The sequence below is a fragment of the Caretta caretta genome, chromosome 2 (genome assembly GCF_965140235.1).
Source record: "Caretta caretta isolate rCarCar2 chromosome 2, rCarCar1.hap1, whole genome shotgun sequence".
NCBI classification, from domain to species: domain Eukaryota; kingdom Metazoa; phylum Chordata; order Testudines; family Cheloniidae; genus Caretta; species Caretta caretta.
The window spans coordinates 89,204,243-89,219,540 of NC_134207.1; the positions used below are offsets into that span (position 1 = coordinate 89,204,243).

The following is a 15,298-nucleotide window of genomic DNA, read 5'->3' on the forward strand; positions in this document are numbered from 1 at the left end:
TGCGGGCAGCTCTCCTCGTGCCCCCCTACCCCAGCTCACCTCCGCCACCCTCAGCCTGAGGAGGAAGCAGCCGCCTTCTTCTCAGCCCACCCCAGCTTTCTGCGTGAACAGCTGATTTGTGGGAAGCCGGGGGGGGGGGGAGGGGGGACAGAGAAGCAGAGCGGGGCAGCGTGTTCAGGGGAGGAAGCAGAGGCGAGCTGGGGCTGGGGAACTGCTGGTGGGTGCTCTGTACCCACCAGATTTTCCCCTTGTTGCTCCATGGCTGGAGCACCCATGGAGTCGGCGCCTAAGGCGCCACTTTTGGCCAGTTACATTTGGAAGGCCTTTTGGAACCGGTTGTCCCTCGCGGAACAATTGTTATATGTTAAATTTAACAACTGGTTCCAGCTCACCACTGGGTATGGTAGATCTCAAATCAATGAAGGCTACACTCAGAAAGACCAAGACTTCTCAAATATGCTGCTCAACCGGTTTCACTTTTGTTTCTGCTGCCTGTCCCTCCCTTCTCACATTTATCTCTAGACTTCTTCTCCTTGTCCAGATCTATTTGGTCCCCAGCAATCTTCTGTTCATTGAACTTTCTGAAACTTTGCACTTTTAGAGAGAGGTAAGGGATTGACTCTGTACACAACTTTGCAGAGGGACAATAGGGTTGAGGTCTGTTATTTCTCTTCCATCCATCCATCCATTTAAAAACATTTTTGCTGTTAACAAGCATGTTACCTCTGGGGAGACACATCCACAGTTTGAGAACTGCAAAACTAAGCATCTCTGATGGTATCTTCTAGACTGAGCACTGAGTCCCATTGGGTGGATAGAAAGATTAACTTAAATCTATACAGGAGCCCGTGGAAGCCCAGAAGATTGGGTTCCTAATCCATGAACTATTGGAACTCATTTACAAAACTTTTCTTAAACATTACATTAATATATTGTCTCATACTACAGAATTAGAATTTATAATCCCTATTCTATGATGAGATATCTTTGGGCTATCATGTATCTTATTTAAAACTATCTTTAGGTAGGTTTTTTCCTCAAAAAGCATTTTATCAAAAATATCAGTTAAATAAAAAAATTCGAATTTTTAATTTTTTTAAATTGATTTTTATCCACCCTGGTGGCCAAATGGACCTGAACTAGTAGTCTGCAACTGTGCATATTTCAGATTGCTTAGTGCTCCAAGCCTACAACTCCGCACTATTGTTTATTTTTTATATATATATATATTTATATATATATATCTAAAAGGAAAAATAGAGACAAGGTGGGAGTGGTAACATCTTTTATTGGACCAACTTCTGTTGATGAGAGACAAACTTCAGTGCTTACTGAAGAGCTCTTCTTCAGGTTGACCTGTTACTACTTGGATTGATTTTTCAGAGCTCAAAATTCATAATTTTAATTCAGATGATTTAAAATAAAGGATGGTCTGTTTTGCTTAAAAGGCAATTTACTTCAATTTTTAAAAGTCTTTACAGTTCACTCGAAAATGCCCAGATGATTTTATTTTTTAAAATGCCCATCCTAATGTCTTGAAATGATCCAGTGTGATAGGTTTTCCTGTTTAAAAATAGAGAAGTATTTCTTTAGGTACCAGTGCTGCAGTTTATATGTCATCCGAACCCTGTGCCCTTGCTGAGTTCCACTGATTTTAATGGGGCTCTGCATGGGTACAGGGATCTACCCACATAGTCAGGAGCAGAATCAGGGCCTTAGTGATAAACCTTCTAAATCCAGAAGTTTTGCCAGATTTATAGAGAAGAAATAAAATAAAAGTTACAAAAAGAGGAAGCACCTTCAGAGGGGAATTTTTAATTTTATGTCTGAGAGAAACTGAAAATAGGCTCATACCTTTTTATTTTAATCAGGGCAAGTAGGATCAATTTGGACATAAAGTTGCAAATGGAATAATGGTGTAATAAATGTATGCTTTCAGACATTAGAATACTTTGTATTCCATCTGACATCCATTTTGAGATTAAAGACTAAATGTAGCATTATTAATTTCTGATAACTTTCTAAGAGTGACTTAAGAATTTGCAGGAATACTGTGAAATTTTCTTATTTGAAATTTTTTTGTCAAATCAGGTTATTTATTATTGAAACTATGTAGTGTAGGCTAATGTATCCTGATCAGATGCCTTTTAATAAATGCTATAAAGAGTATAGTATTGTTCTATGCTTTTACCAGGTAAAATTAAAAGCCAGGATTCATGGATCAGACCTTACTGTTGTCACAGAATCTCTTAGTTCGGAAACCGAATTAGATCCTGTCTACAGTAAAAAGAAAGTATTGTGCAGGTATATATTTTTCCTTTACTTGCTAATACAAATTTTCATAGTTGCTGGCCTAACATTTAATATTAGAGTCCCAACTTCTGACATGTAAAAGTTAAAATTCAAGGTGAGATTTTAAATGCTTGTAGACTCATCTGAAATATTAGATAGTTTAGTGTTTATAGATATGAGAATACCGTATTAAAGTATCCTTAATTTTTCTTTAAAAACAGATTTAATGGGACCATATGTAGGGGTTCCCAGATAATCTCCATACAAGAATATTAAAGGAACTGGTACATGAATATTAAAGGAACTGGTACTGACTGCTCAGAGCTCCGGTACGAAACTGCAGAAAAACCTGAGTGTCTCTGGATTAAGTTTAGAAGTGTGTGCAACAAGAGTGATGTAGTGGTGGGAGTCTGCTATAGACCACCGGACCAGGGGGATGAGGTAGATGAGGCTTTCTTCCGGCAGCTCACGGAAGCTACTGGATCGCATGCCCTGATTCTCATGGGTGACTTTAATTTTCCTGATATCTGCTGGGAGAGCAATACAGCGGTGCATAGACAATCCAGGAAGTTTTTGGAAAGCGTAGGGGACAATTTCCTGGCGCAAGTGCTAGAGGAGCCAACTAGGGGGGGCGCTTTTCTTGACCTGCTGCTCACAAACCGGGTAGAATTAGTGGGGGAAGCAAAAGTGGATGGGAATCTGGGAGGCAGTGACCATGAGTTGGTTGAGTTCAGGATCCTGACATAGGGAAGAAAGGTAAGCAGCACGATACGGACCCTGGACTTCAGGAAAGCAGACTTCGACTCCCTCAGGGAACGGATGGCCAGGATCCCCTGGGGGACTAACTTGAAGGGGAAAGGAGTCCAGGAGAGCTGGCTGTATTTCAAGGAATCCCTGTTGAGGTTACAGGGACAAACCATCCCAATGAGTCGAAAGAATAGTAAATATGGCAGGCGACCAGCTTGGCTTAATGGTGAAATCTTAGCGGATCTTAAACATAAAAAAGAAGCTTACAAGAAGTGGAAGGTTGGACATATGACCAGGGAAGAGTATAAAAATATTGCTCGGGCATGTAGGAATGTTATCAGGAGGGCCAAATCGCACCTGGAGCTGCAGCTAGCCAGAGATGTCAAGAGTAACAAGAAGGGTTTCTTCAGGTATGTTGGCAACAAGAAGAAAGCCAAGGAATGTGTGGGCCCCTTACTGAATGAGGGAGGCAAACTAGTGACAGAGGATGTGGAAAAAGCTAATGTACTCAATGCTTTTTTTGCCTCTGTTTTCACTAACAAGGTCAGCTCCCAGACTGCTACGCTGGGCATCACAAAATGGGGAAGAGATGGCCAGCCCTCTGTGGAGATAGAGGTGGTTAGGGACTATTTAGAAAAGCTGGACGTGCACAAGTCCATGGGGCCGGACGAGTTGCATCCGAGAGTGCTGAAGGAACTGGCGGCTGTGATTGCAGAGCCATTGGCCATTATCTTTGAAAACTCGTGGCGAACCGGGGAAGTCCCGGATGACTGGAAAAAGGATAATGTAGTGCCAATCTTTAAAAAAGGGAAGAAGGAGGATCCTGGGAACTACAGGCCAGTCAGCCTCACTTCAGTCCCTGGAAAAATCATGGAGCAGGTCCTCAAAGAATCAATCCTGAAGCACTTGCATGAGAGGAAAGTGATCAGGAACAGCCAGCATGGATTCACCAAGGGAAGGTCATGCCTGACTAATCTAATCGCCTTTTATGATGAGATTACTGGTTCTGTGGATGAAGGGAAAGCAGTGGATGTATTGTTTCTTGACTTTAGCAAAGCTTTTGACATGGTCTCCCACAGTATTCTTGTCAGCAAGTTAAGGAAGTATGGGCTGGATGAATGCACTACAAGGTGGGTAGAAAGCTGGCTAGATTGTCGGGCTCAACGGGTAGTTATCAATGGCTCCATGTCTAGTTGGCAGCCGGTATCAAGTGGAGTGCCCCAAGGGTCAGTCCTGGGGCCGGTTTTGTTCAATATCTTCATAAATGATCTGGAGGATGGTGTGGATTGCACTCTCAGCAAATTTGCGGATGATACTAAACTGGGAGGAGTGGTAGATACGCTGGAGGGGAGGGATAGGATACAGAAGGACCTAGACAAATTGGAGGATTGGGCCAAAAGAAATCTGATGAGGTTCAATAAGGATAAGTGCAGGGTCCTGCACTTAGGACGGAAGAACCCAATGCACAGCTACAGACTAGGGACCGAATGGCTAGGCAGCAGTTCTGCGGAAAAGGACCTAGGGGTGACAGTGGACGAGAAGCTGGATATGAGTCAGCAGTGTGCCCTTGTTGCCAAGAAGGCCAATGGCATTTTGGGATGTATAAGTAGGGGCATAGCGAGCAGATCGAGGGACGTGATCGTTCCCCTCTATTCGACATTGGTGAGGCCTCATCTGGAGTACTGTGTCCAGTTTTGGGCCCCACACTTCAAGAAGGATGTGGATAAATTGGAGAGAGTCCAGCGAAGGGCAACAAAAATGATTAGGGGTCTGGAACACATGAGTTATGAGGAGAGGCTGAGGGAGCTGGGATTGTTTAGCCTGCAGAAGAGAAGAATGAGGGGGGATTTGATAGCTGCTTTCAACTACCTGAAAGGGGGTTCCAAAGAGGATGGCTCTAGACTGTTCTCAATGGTAGCAGATGACAGAACGAGGAGTAATGGTCTCAAGCTGCAGTGGGGGAGGTTTAGATTGGATATTAGGAAAAACTTTTTCACTAAGAGGGTGGTGAAACACTGGAATGCGTTACCTAGGGAGGTGGTAGAATCTCCTTCCTTAGAGGTTTTTAAGGTCAGGCTTGACAAAGCCCTGGCTGGGATGATTTAACTGGGAATTGGTCCTGCTTCGAGCAGGGGGTTGGACTAGATGACCTTCTGGTGTCCCTTCCAACCCTTATATTCTATGATTCTATGATTCTAATTTGCAAGTGCAATAGCAAGGGTTTTTAATGTATCTGTAAACTTGGTGGGTTGTACCCTGTGTTTGGAAAATTGCAAATATAGCACCTATATTTAAGAAAGGGGGGGGTGCGGGGAAGTGATCCAGGAAAGTGCAGGTCCATTGGTTTGACCTCAATTGTATGCAAGGTCTTAAAACAAATTTTGAAAGAGTAGTTAAGGACATAGAGTTTAACACTAATTGGGTTTTATAAAAGGTAGATCGTGCCAGACCAACCTGATCTCTTTCTTTGAGAAGATAACTGATACTATTTTAGACAAGGGAAATGCAGTAGATCTAATCTACCTGGATTTCAGTAAAGCATTTGTTACAGTTCAATGTGGGAAATTATTGGTTAAATTGGAGAAGATGGGGATTAATGTGAGAGTTGAAAGGTGGGTAAGGAACTGGTTAAAGGGGAGACTCTAACTGCTCATGCTGGAATGTGAACTGTAAGATTGGAGGGAGGTTATTATGGAGTTCCTCAAGGATTGGTCTTGGGACTGATCTTCTTTAACGTTTTCCTTAATGACCTTGGAACAAAAAGTGAGTGTGTGCTAATAAAATTTGTGGATGACAACAAAGTTGGGAGATATTGCCAATATAGAGGAGGATCAGAGTATCGGACGAGGAAATTTGGACAACCTTGAAAACTGGAGCAGTGGAAATGGGATGAAATTTAATAGTATAAAGTGCAAGGTCATGCATTTAAGGACTAAAAAAAATCTTTTTGTTGTAAGCTGGGGACATATCAGTTGGAAGAGACAGATGAGAAAGACCTGGGTGCATTGGTCAATCACAGGATGCCTGTGAGCAGCCTGTGTGATGTAGCCATGAAAAAGGCTAATGCAATCCTCAGATGTATCAGAGAAGATATTTCCAGTAGAGCTAGGGAAGTGTTATTACCATTATACAAGGCACTGGCGAGACCTTATCTGGAAATGTGTGCAGTTCTAGTCTCCCATGTTTAAGGAAGATGTACTCAAACTGGAACAGGTGCAGAGAATGGCTACTAGGATGACCGGAGGAATGGAGAGCCTACCTTATGGACGGAGATTTGAGGAACTTGGCTAACAGAATGAAAGATGAAGAGAGAGAGGATTGTGCTCTAGAAATATATCAGAGGGATAAATACCAGGGAGGGAGAGGAGTTATTTACATTAAGGGCTAATGTTGGCACAAGAACAAATGGCTATAAGTTAGCCATCAGTAAATTTTGGCTTGAAATTAGATGAAGGTTTCTAACCATCAGAGGAGTGAAGTTCTGGAACAGCCTTCTAAGCGGAGTAATGGGGACCAAAAATCCTTACTTTTTTCAGTATTGAGCTTGATAAGCTTGTGGAGGGGGATGGTATGATGTGATTGCTACACTGGCATTTGGCGCATCCATGACTGCTAATAGTAAATATCTGCAACGGCTGGAGATGGGACGTTAGAGGGTAACTGAGTAACTACAGAGAATTCTTTCCCAGGTGTGTGTCTGGTGGGTCTTGCTTACGTGCTCAGGATCTCATTGCTATATTTGGGTCAGGAAGAAATTTCCTCCCAGGTCAGATTGACAGAGAACATGGGAGGTTTTTGCCTTCCTCTGCAGCTTGGGGTAGAGGTCACTTGCTGGCTTGAAGCAGAGTAAACAGTGGATTCTTGTAACTTGAGGTCTTTAAATCAAGATTTGAGGACTTCAGTAACTCAGCCCAAGGTTATAGGCCTACTGCAGGAGTGGGTGGGTGAGGTTCTGTAACTTGTGATGTTCAGAAGGTCAGACTAGATGATCGTGATGGTCCCTTCTGGCCTTAAAATGAGTGAGTGTGTGTGTGTGTGTGAGAAATCATATTTTGAGACATTTTATTTTCTTTTTTCCTTGCAGCACAGAGATACTCCTGAAAATAACCCAGATACACCATTTGATTTCACACCTGAAAACTATAAGGTATGGAGAAAAGGGCATGTTAAGTATCCAAATCTGAATCTTAAATAAGTGTTGTAAACAATTTTTTTTTTAAACTAGAGAATAGAAGCAATAGTAAACCACTACCCAGAGGGACATAGATCAGCTGCTGTGATGCCGGTACTAGATCTGGCCCAGAGACAGAATGGATGGTTGCCCATATCAGCGATGAACAAGGTACTTAATCTGTTTGGTTTTTTTTAAGCATTATTGTTACAATTTTTTTTAGCTAAATCTTAGCTTTACTAATAAGATGAGAATTATAATTTCGATACTAAAATAAGCTAATTCAAGGATTTAAATTTGGCACAGGATCATGAGAATCCCAGGCCAATTTCATTTTAGAAATTTCCCTGTAGGAGAATCCTGCCCCTGGGAATATTTCTGCACGTGATGCTTGCCTAATACTAGAAACTCCATAAGTATCAGCAGAACAAAACTTAAGTGAAATTTATTCAGACTTGCTGTGATCTTTAATGAAGAAGGTTGAAGCAGAGGTGTGGGACTGTTCACTGCTGATGGGAAAGGAAAGAGGGACAAAGTTCTGGTTAGACTCCCTTTCTTCAGTTAGGAGGAGAGAATCCCATGTGTGCTGCTGAATGTAATACTTTATCTGGAGGAGGTGAGAGAAACTGTGCTGTAGACCAGCATTTCTCAGATGGGTCCACAGACCACTGGGGGAGGTCTGTGAGGAGGGTACTCCAGGAGCTCTGCAGGTCCTGCTGATCAACTCCTTCCCCTCCCTCCCAGTGCCTCCTGCATGCCAGGGAACAGCTGTTCAGTGGTGTGCAGGAGGTGCTGGGAGAGGAGCAGGGAGGGGGCAGAAAGAGGCAGGGAAGTGAAGGCAGGGGTGGAGCGGGGGTGGGTAGACGTGGGACAGAGGTGTGGGGCCTTGGGGGAAGGGGTGGAGGCGGGGGTCATAAGGGTTTGGGGAAAAAAATTTTTTAAATAAAAATGAGGGTCCTCAGGTTGCTAAAGTTTGAGAACCGCAGCTCTAGACTATGTCTACACTATGAGCTAGGGGTATGATTATCTTGCTTATGTTCCCATACTCATGCTAGCTCTTCTTGAGCAGCACAGGTATAAATAGCAGTGTAGCCACAGTAGCATGGGTAGTGGCAGTGGAGGCCTGCCTGAGCCATGGTGAGTACATACCCACCACTTACAGGTGAGTTTTCACTGTGTACAAATGTGTAAATACAGCTATAGACAAAGATTCTCACTCCTGTGCGCGAGAGGCTGGGGCAAGCAGGGTTCTGTCAGAACCCTGTCTGCTTTCTGTTGAACCTTTGTCCAAATAGAACTGTTTCTGTGGAACATTTCACTGAAGTTGGCGTTCTCCAGTGAAAAAATGTTCCTTTGGCAAATTTCTGACCGGTCTAATATTAATTATGTTCTTCTGAGGAGCAGTGTTGGTTGTCTTTAACCATCTTTCCCAGCACAGCTTCAGCTGAAGTAATGTAACGGAAATGGACACATTTTCTTCATAAATAACCCAGAATTTTGTTGGGAATAATCTAGTTGTTTCAACTCCTGTCTCCTTATATGCCCCTCTAAGAGGTAAAAAACCACTTTCCAAAATGTCTCCGGGAGAGGAATCATTTCAGGAAAAAAAAACAAAAAACGGTATTATGGCTTGGATAGGTGATGACCATATCGCTTTAGTAGTTTTTACAGTTTTCTCAGTCATGTTTGCCAGATGAAGTGACACTAAGCTGTTTTTGTGTATGGAAGTCCTATAAGTCCTTTCTGAATTAGTTGATCATTTGTAGCATCCAGTTTAAAATGAGCTTTGCTGTAATGCAGAGGCTTGGAAACAATATCATTCAATGATACAGTAATTTGTACTCTGACCTAGTTCTCCAGTGTTTTCAATTTTCATTCCAGCAAAGAATTATTTTTGATGTTGTCACGCTGCCTGCAGTGGCTCACGACTGTGAGTGCCAACCTCAGTGCAGACTGTCAAGAAGCAGGGCAGAAACTCCAAACTGGCTGTACACCTTCTATAATTAATTTCACCAACCTAGTAACAAGTTTAAGCTCCTTTAAGCGCAGTCACAGTCATACCTTGGAGTCACGGACTGTCCCCTATGGCATTCCTATCTATCTTGCCACCCAAGCAAGCTTGACTTTGTGATAGTTGTCTTACACCAAAAATCACATCAATATTCAGGTTACTTCTAGTCCCAAAGACTGACTGGTCACTTACCCCAGGTCAATTTGCACCTTAGATCTCACACCAAAGACAATGCTTATAGCCAGTTCTGTAACAAACTAACTAAAGGTTTAGGAAAAAGAAGTGAGTTATTTACAATGTTAAAGCAGGTGTGCATATGCATACAAATGAGTTAGATTTTGAAAGATGATAGAATCTGCTTATTATAGAACTTCCTATCTTTTAGAGCTAACCCAGGCAAAACAGCTGGGGTCCCCTTGCTTATGCTTAGAAATCCTCTACCGTCAGAATTCAAGCAGCATAGAAATAGTAAATTCTTTCACAGGCATTTTTATTCTCTTCCCCAGTGTTCAAGCTATGATGGGATGAGGGCTTGGGCATGCCCTCTTCAGGGCTCTGAGGGAAGCAGTTAACAGTCTTTTGTCCACAATGGCTTGTCTGATGTCTATAGACCTTTTTTTGGGGAGAAGATGACACATCTTCATGGGTGCAAACCAGTATTTCACACTTGGTGAGATTTCTTTCCTGACTGGATTTGCAGTTTCAGAGCAAACATTTTTAGTTACAGAACAAATAATTATTACCTTATAGCATGGGTTACAGATATTATAAATGAGATTAACACATGCAGCAATTTACAAATATTTAATGAAATCTAAACACTAAATGCATCTTTACAAGTCTAATACCTGTTTTAGCAATATTAACAGAAAGGTGCGTCAGACTAGTGTCTTGCTATCCACTGTTCAGTGAGGCTTGGGGCCTGGGCAGGAGCTGGCATCTGGTCTGCCAGCATCACAGTTGTAATTTTGTTCGTTTGGATATATCTTAAGTATTTTCTTTGAGAATCTGCTGTTGGTACATCTAAATCAGAGTAGGCCTGGTTACTGCTGATGAGACGGTTTAATAGCTTAGAAACATGAACTATATAAATTTCAGCCTATCACTTGTCAAAGGTCTGAGAGTCACAGTAGTGATCTGTTTTGGCTATCTTCAGAACAAAAGAATGCAGAAGTAATTTTTGTATTTTTTCAGTGTGTACACTACTACAGTGTTGTGAACCAGAATTAATGTAATTAGTGCTTTTGAAAATATTGCATTCAGCTGATATTGTTCTAATTCCCTAAAAAAATTTCTTCCCCATCCTATAGGTTGCTGAAGTTTTACAGATGCCTCCCATGAGAGTATATGAAGTAGCAACTTTCTATACAATGTATAATCGGAAGCCTGTGGGAAAATACCATATTCAGATCTGCACAACTACACCGTGTATGCTGAGAGACTCTGATGGTATACTAGAGGCTATTCAGAAGAAGCTTGGTATGATGCAAATGATATGTTTTCTATAACTATGTGTGTTTTTATAGGCTTACAATATTTAACATTTCACCTATCCAACAAAAACTTTCTAAACAAGGAATCGATATGGTGGTGACAGTACAAAGAGAAAATACACTTAAATTCATAAATGAACTCTTTGAAGTCTAAATTTGAAAAACTTTAGACTTGAAATAAAAAGAATAAGTATTTTTAACAGCAGAATAAGATATAAGGGTGATGGTTGGGGAAAACTATTGCCTAGGAGTGCCCATTGATGTTTTTATAGGCAATTTGTCAGATAATAAATCTGTCCTTTTTGAAGTTAAAATGTGAGTTTTGGGGACCTGAGAACATTCAGATTATCCCATCCCTTTGAGGGTGAGGCATGTTCTCTTGTGTCAGTATCCTCAAACAATTGGAAGGGGGTCTCATCAAGTTTTTTTTTTTATGTAGGAGAGCGTTTATTTTCTCTAATGTAGCTGTGCACCATTTTTTTTCCTCCAGTAATCCAAGTAATGATTGAATATACCTGAAATCAAGGACTGGTGTTGAAGGCAAGCCCTTGCTCAGAGTTCTGAGTAAAAATAACTGTTTCCAACTTAATAGGGATTTAAATGTGTTGATATGAGCCTTTATTTTTTTTCAAGCAATGTATCTTAGAGCAAGACTACCAGACATACAACAGTGAACTCAGCTAGTCAGGTTCCCTTCAGCATTCCTTAGATGCATATCTACACATGGTTCAGTGTGTGGGGAAGAGACATTTGCTATACGAGTGTGTTACTAATCTTTGTTTAATTTAAATGGAATAATGGGAATGTAATTTATAAATCCCTAATAGTAAAGTAAATTGAGTAATTCCTGCCTGAATATGAGAGGCAGTGATGTTCCCCCTCCGCCTTTTTTTTTTTTTGGGGTTTGTTTGGCAGGAAGGGAGGGAGAAGAAGGCAGCAGAAAGGAATATCAAGTCATGGGTTTGTGTCACAGGCTGTGCTGCTTAGAGGAAGCTGTTGGTACAAATCACTATAATTAAGGCAGTAAACAGTTTATTATAACCTTTTATTATGCACGCAGATTTCCATGCTTGGTTTCTGTCCAAAGGTGAATTTTTTTTAAAGTTTGAACAAAATCCCGATATCAGTTTTCAAGGAGAGTAAAAATGTTTTTTTCCAGTGTTAAAATTTTTTAAGTTCAGATTTTTTTGATGGCTAAAGTTTTAAAATCGTGACAACATAGTACTCATTGAGAACTAATGCCTTTTCTTGGTTTTGGAGGGAGTGGGGGGAGAGGGGGAACTAAAAAGTTATTTGGGAAAAAACACTTCTAAATATGCTCCATGGGCATTTGCTAAGAATTTTAGCAGAGCCTAAAGAAGCCCCAAGCATTTGTGACCTCACAGTGCACATTCTCCCTCCATAGTCTGACAGGAACAGGACTGCCACTTTCATGCTTTCAGTGGGAAAACTGATATGAGAGAGATTGTAAATGTCTTGCTTTAACACCCAGCTCAAGTCTCTAGAATAATTGCCTTAACATTAAGGCCAAGAAAAAAACTGAAGCTGTGTAAAACATTTTTGTTCCTCAGTTTTAGGATGTTTGCAATATTTCCTGCATTCTACAATATTCCATAAATTCTAAGCTTTCATGAAAAGTTGGGGGGGTTTCTGTAGCAAAGATAAGTACCCCCAAAATGTAAGAGAGAAAACTCTACCACCAAAATAAAATGGCAGGAAAAGGGGTGAAATCAACACTCCATGCTGTGAACTTCAGTCTAATGGGGACCATTTTAATCGTGGTGCTATTAAGCACAAGTTCTTCCCCTCTTAATTGTTTTAAACAAGTAAATGGAATTAAAAATATCTACAATGATTTAATATTAAGGTTGCACAGATAAAATAATAAAATCAGGAAATCACTGAAATGATTGTCTAACATTGTTATTGTAATGGTTTGCATTTGTATATTACACTTCTCAAACACTGCTATGTATATTACTTACTAGAAATTACACTACAAATGCCAGCAACTAAATAGCTGGTAAAAAGGGTAGCCAATGCAGCCAGACGGGCTCCCCAATCAAACCATCAAAACTATGCCTTGCAAAGTGTCCTGAAGGTAACTCCCACGAAAAAACCTTTGGCTTGTTAAGTCAGGGAAGAAGGGTCAAAGGCTGTCCAGTTGGATGGTCTGTCTCTGGTATACCAATAAAATAAAAACAAGCAGGATCTTATTAAAGGGGAAAAGGCAAAATGCCACATTTATTGTGAATACAGAAAGAATCCGTTATAGCTATAACATTCCATTCAATTTCATATTTATTCACACATTCATTCATACACACGGGCACACACAGGTTCTGCAAGGTTGTTGTTATAGTTATCAGCCTTAGAGTTGCTCATGCCAAGCCACTGGCCAGGTGGCCTGGACATGAGGAGGGAGCAGGGCCTTGTCAGATGCTCATCTGATGCTCCTGGAAGTTGGTTTGCAGAATCGGACTCCAAAGGTCTCACTTTCTAGAGTACATTTTTATAGGAATTTCTTCCTATGCCAGTCTATGGGGATTGCTTCATCATGCTGTTGCTGAATCATCAGCACATGGCACATTCCTGACGGCTCCCTGCTGCCAGATGTTATCTTGTTCTTTGATTCTCCCATTCTTGAGGTTGTTGGGTGGATTCCAGTCTGCCCTCCGGGGGTCCTCTAGTTATTTCCACTTGACGCCTTCTTCAGCCGATGGACACTGGATTCTTAGGCTGGCACCTCCCTGATCATTCAGTTATTATCCACACCAAGCATCCATCCACATACATCCTCTATCTCTATTTTAATCACAATTGTTGACAAAGCGAGATGAATACAACAAAAGGGCGGGGAGTCTCTGGGTGCTGTTTCTGTTGTTACAGAGTATTGCTTTGAGTCTCTCTGTGTGTGAGTAGTTGTTACAAAGAATTGCTTTGAGAACAGACTCTCTGTCTTAGAATGTACTAACACAATTAGCAGCTTGCAAGTTTTACACATGGAGGGAGAGAAACAGTACCAAAAATCAAGAGACTCTTAATTAGTAATACCCTGGAATTTAAACTATGGGGAATCAAACTCATTTGTGATTTTAATACAGAACTTCTTAAATACGATCCAACATCTCTAGCCACAAGTGATCATATCTAAGAACTTGCAGCTCAAGAATCTCAACCAATCGTTGGTGTCAGTTTAAAATATAGGCAGTTTTTAAGATACGCAGATCCCAAATAATGAAGGACTTTATAGGTCAAAACCAATAACCTGAATTTCACCAGGAAACAAGTTAGAAGCCAGTGCAATCTCCTGGAGTACACTTGAATTCTTCCAGTTGTTTTGCCTTATAATATATGTGATGCTTTTGCATATGTACACAAAATATCATGAATGCTTCTTGATAAATAATAAAACATTTGACAGGCTTGCTATAATGTCCTTTAATATATGCTATATGCTTTTAGTAGCGTAGCTGAATTTAACGTAACTGCTACACAGACTGTTTTTGTTATCCTGATATAAAATATAATCTTTGTAATACTTAGTAATTTTGGATCTTTAGTATTTAAAAAATTAGTTCCTTAAATATTGACTCAGAATCTACCTGGCTGATATAATTGTGTGGATCTGACATTAAGATGACATTTCTTGTTTGCAGCCTGTTATCAAAATGGAATTTGTTGGAATAAAATATGGTTTGCAGTGCTCCTTGTAGTTCCCTGTGAGCCACATGAAAAAGTATTTCATGAAGCTGTTCCAGGGAGTATAGTTTTGAAATAAAATACATTTCACTGCTACAGCTGTCCTTACAGAAATTAACCACATTCACAAAATCGTGATCTCTTTGATTCTTCCCAGCTGCTGCTATTCATCTAATTTTGTTTGCATAGTTTCATTGTAATAATTATTAACCCATTGATAATTTATGCCCAATACTGATCCTCTTTAAATCAACGACAGTATTCTAATTGACCTAGCACTGGTCATGCATATGAACAGCACTTCTTATGGTATTAAAGTTAAGCTCATGGACAACTCTTAGCAGGATTGGGGCCTTAATGCCTGAATCTGCAAGGTTCTGACCACCATGGCCTGTGCTAAGCATGCTTAGCCCTGCTCTGTTTCTTCAGTGGGTATTGAGAACACTCAGCACCATGCATAGTTAGTCCCCAGAATGGGAGCAGGAGCAGGCCCATACATATTAGAGCTGCTGTAAAATGTGTGTGTGTGTATATATATATATATATATATATATATATATATATATATTCCTTTTTAAGTAACTTCTCCTATTGCATTGCTTCCTAAAAATAGAATAGGTAGTTCTACAATTAATCAATAATACCTATAATTGGTTTATAAAATATTTTTATGAAATAGGAAGCAAGTCTGTAAATCAGTTTTTAAAATGTATCTGAGGGGTTTCAGTTTATGAAGCTTTTTTTACTTAATGGGAAGCATCTTGGAGCTGTTTAAGTGTTGATATTAGGAAAATTGTCCAAATCATGTAAAAATAAGATACAAATGTTTTACAACATGAAGTGAAATAACAGCAATAGATTAGCTGAGAAATATTTAAGATT

At 40.4% G+C, this 15,298-nt stretch overlaps 1 protein-coding gene and 1 long non-coding RNA gene across 5 annotated transcripts in view; one reads left to right on the forward strand and one right to left on the reverse strand.

The window, feature by feature from the left end:
• The window catches only part of NDUFV2 (NADH:ubiquinone oxidoreductase core subunit V2), a 52,944-nt gene that overhangs the window by 28,245 nt on the left and 9,401 nt on the right, over positions 1 to 15,298 (forward strand). For both annotated transcript variants that reach the window (XR_007355265.2, XM_048840278.2), the window contains exons 3-5: positions 7,124 to 7,186; positions 7,265 to 7,381; positions 10,532 to 10,700. Coding sequence is in view for 1 of the 2 variants with exons in the window: in XM_048840278.2 (XP_048696235.1) it covers positions 7,124 to 7,186; positions 7,265 to 7,381; positions 10,532 to 10,700 (349 nt within the window). In the remaining variant the exon portion in view is untranslated. The remainder of the gene's footprint in view (positions 1 to 7,123; positions 7,187 to 7,264; positions 7,382 to 10,531; positions 10,701 to 15,298) is intronic.
• The window catches only part of LOC125632323 (uncharacterized), a 51,651-nt gene that overhangs the window by 15,093 nt on the left and 21,260 nt on the right, over positions 1 to 15,298 (reverse strand). The gene's annotated exons all lie outside the window — the stretch shown is intronic.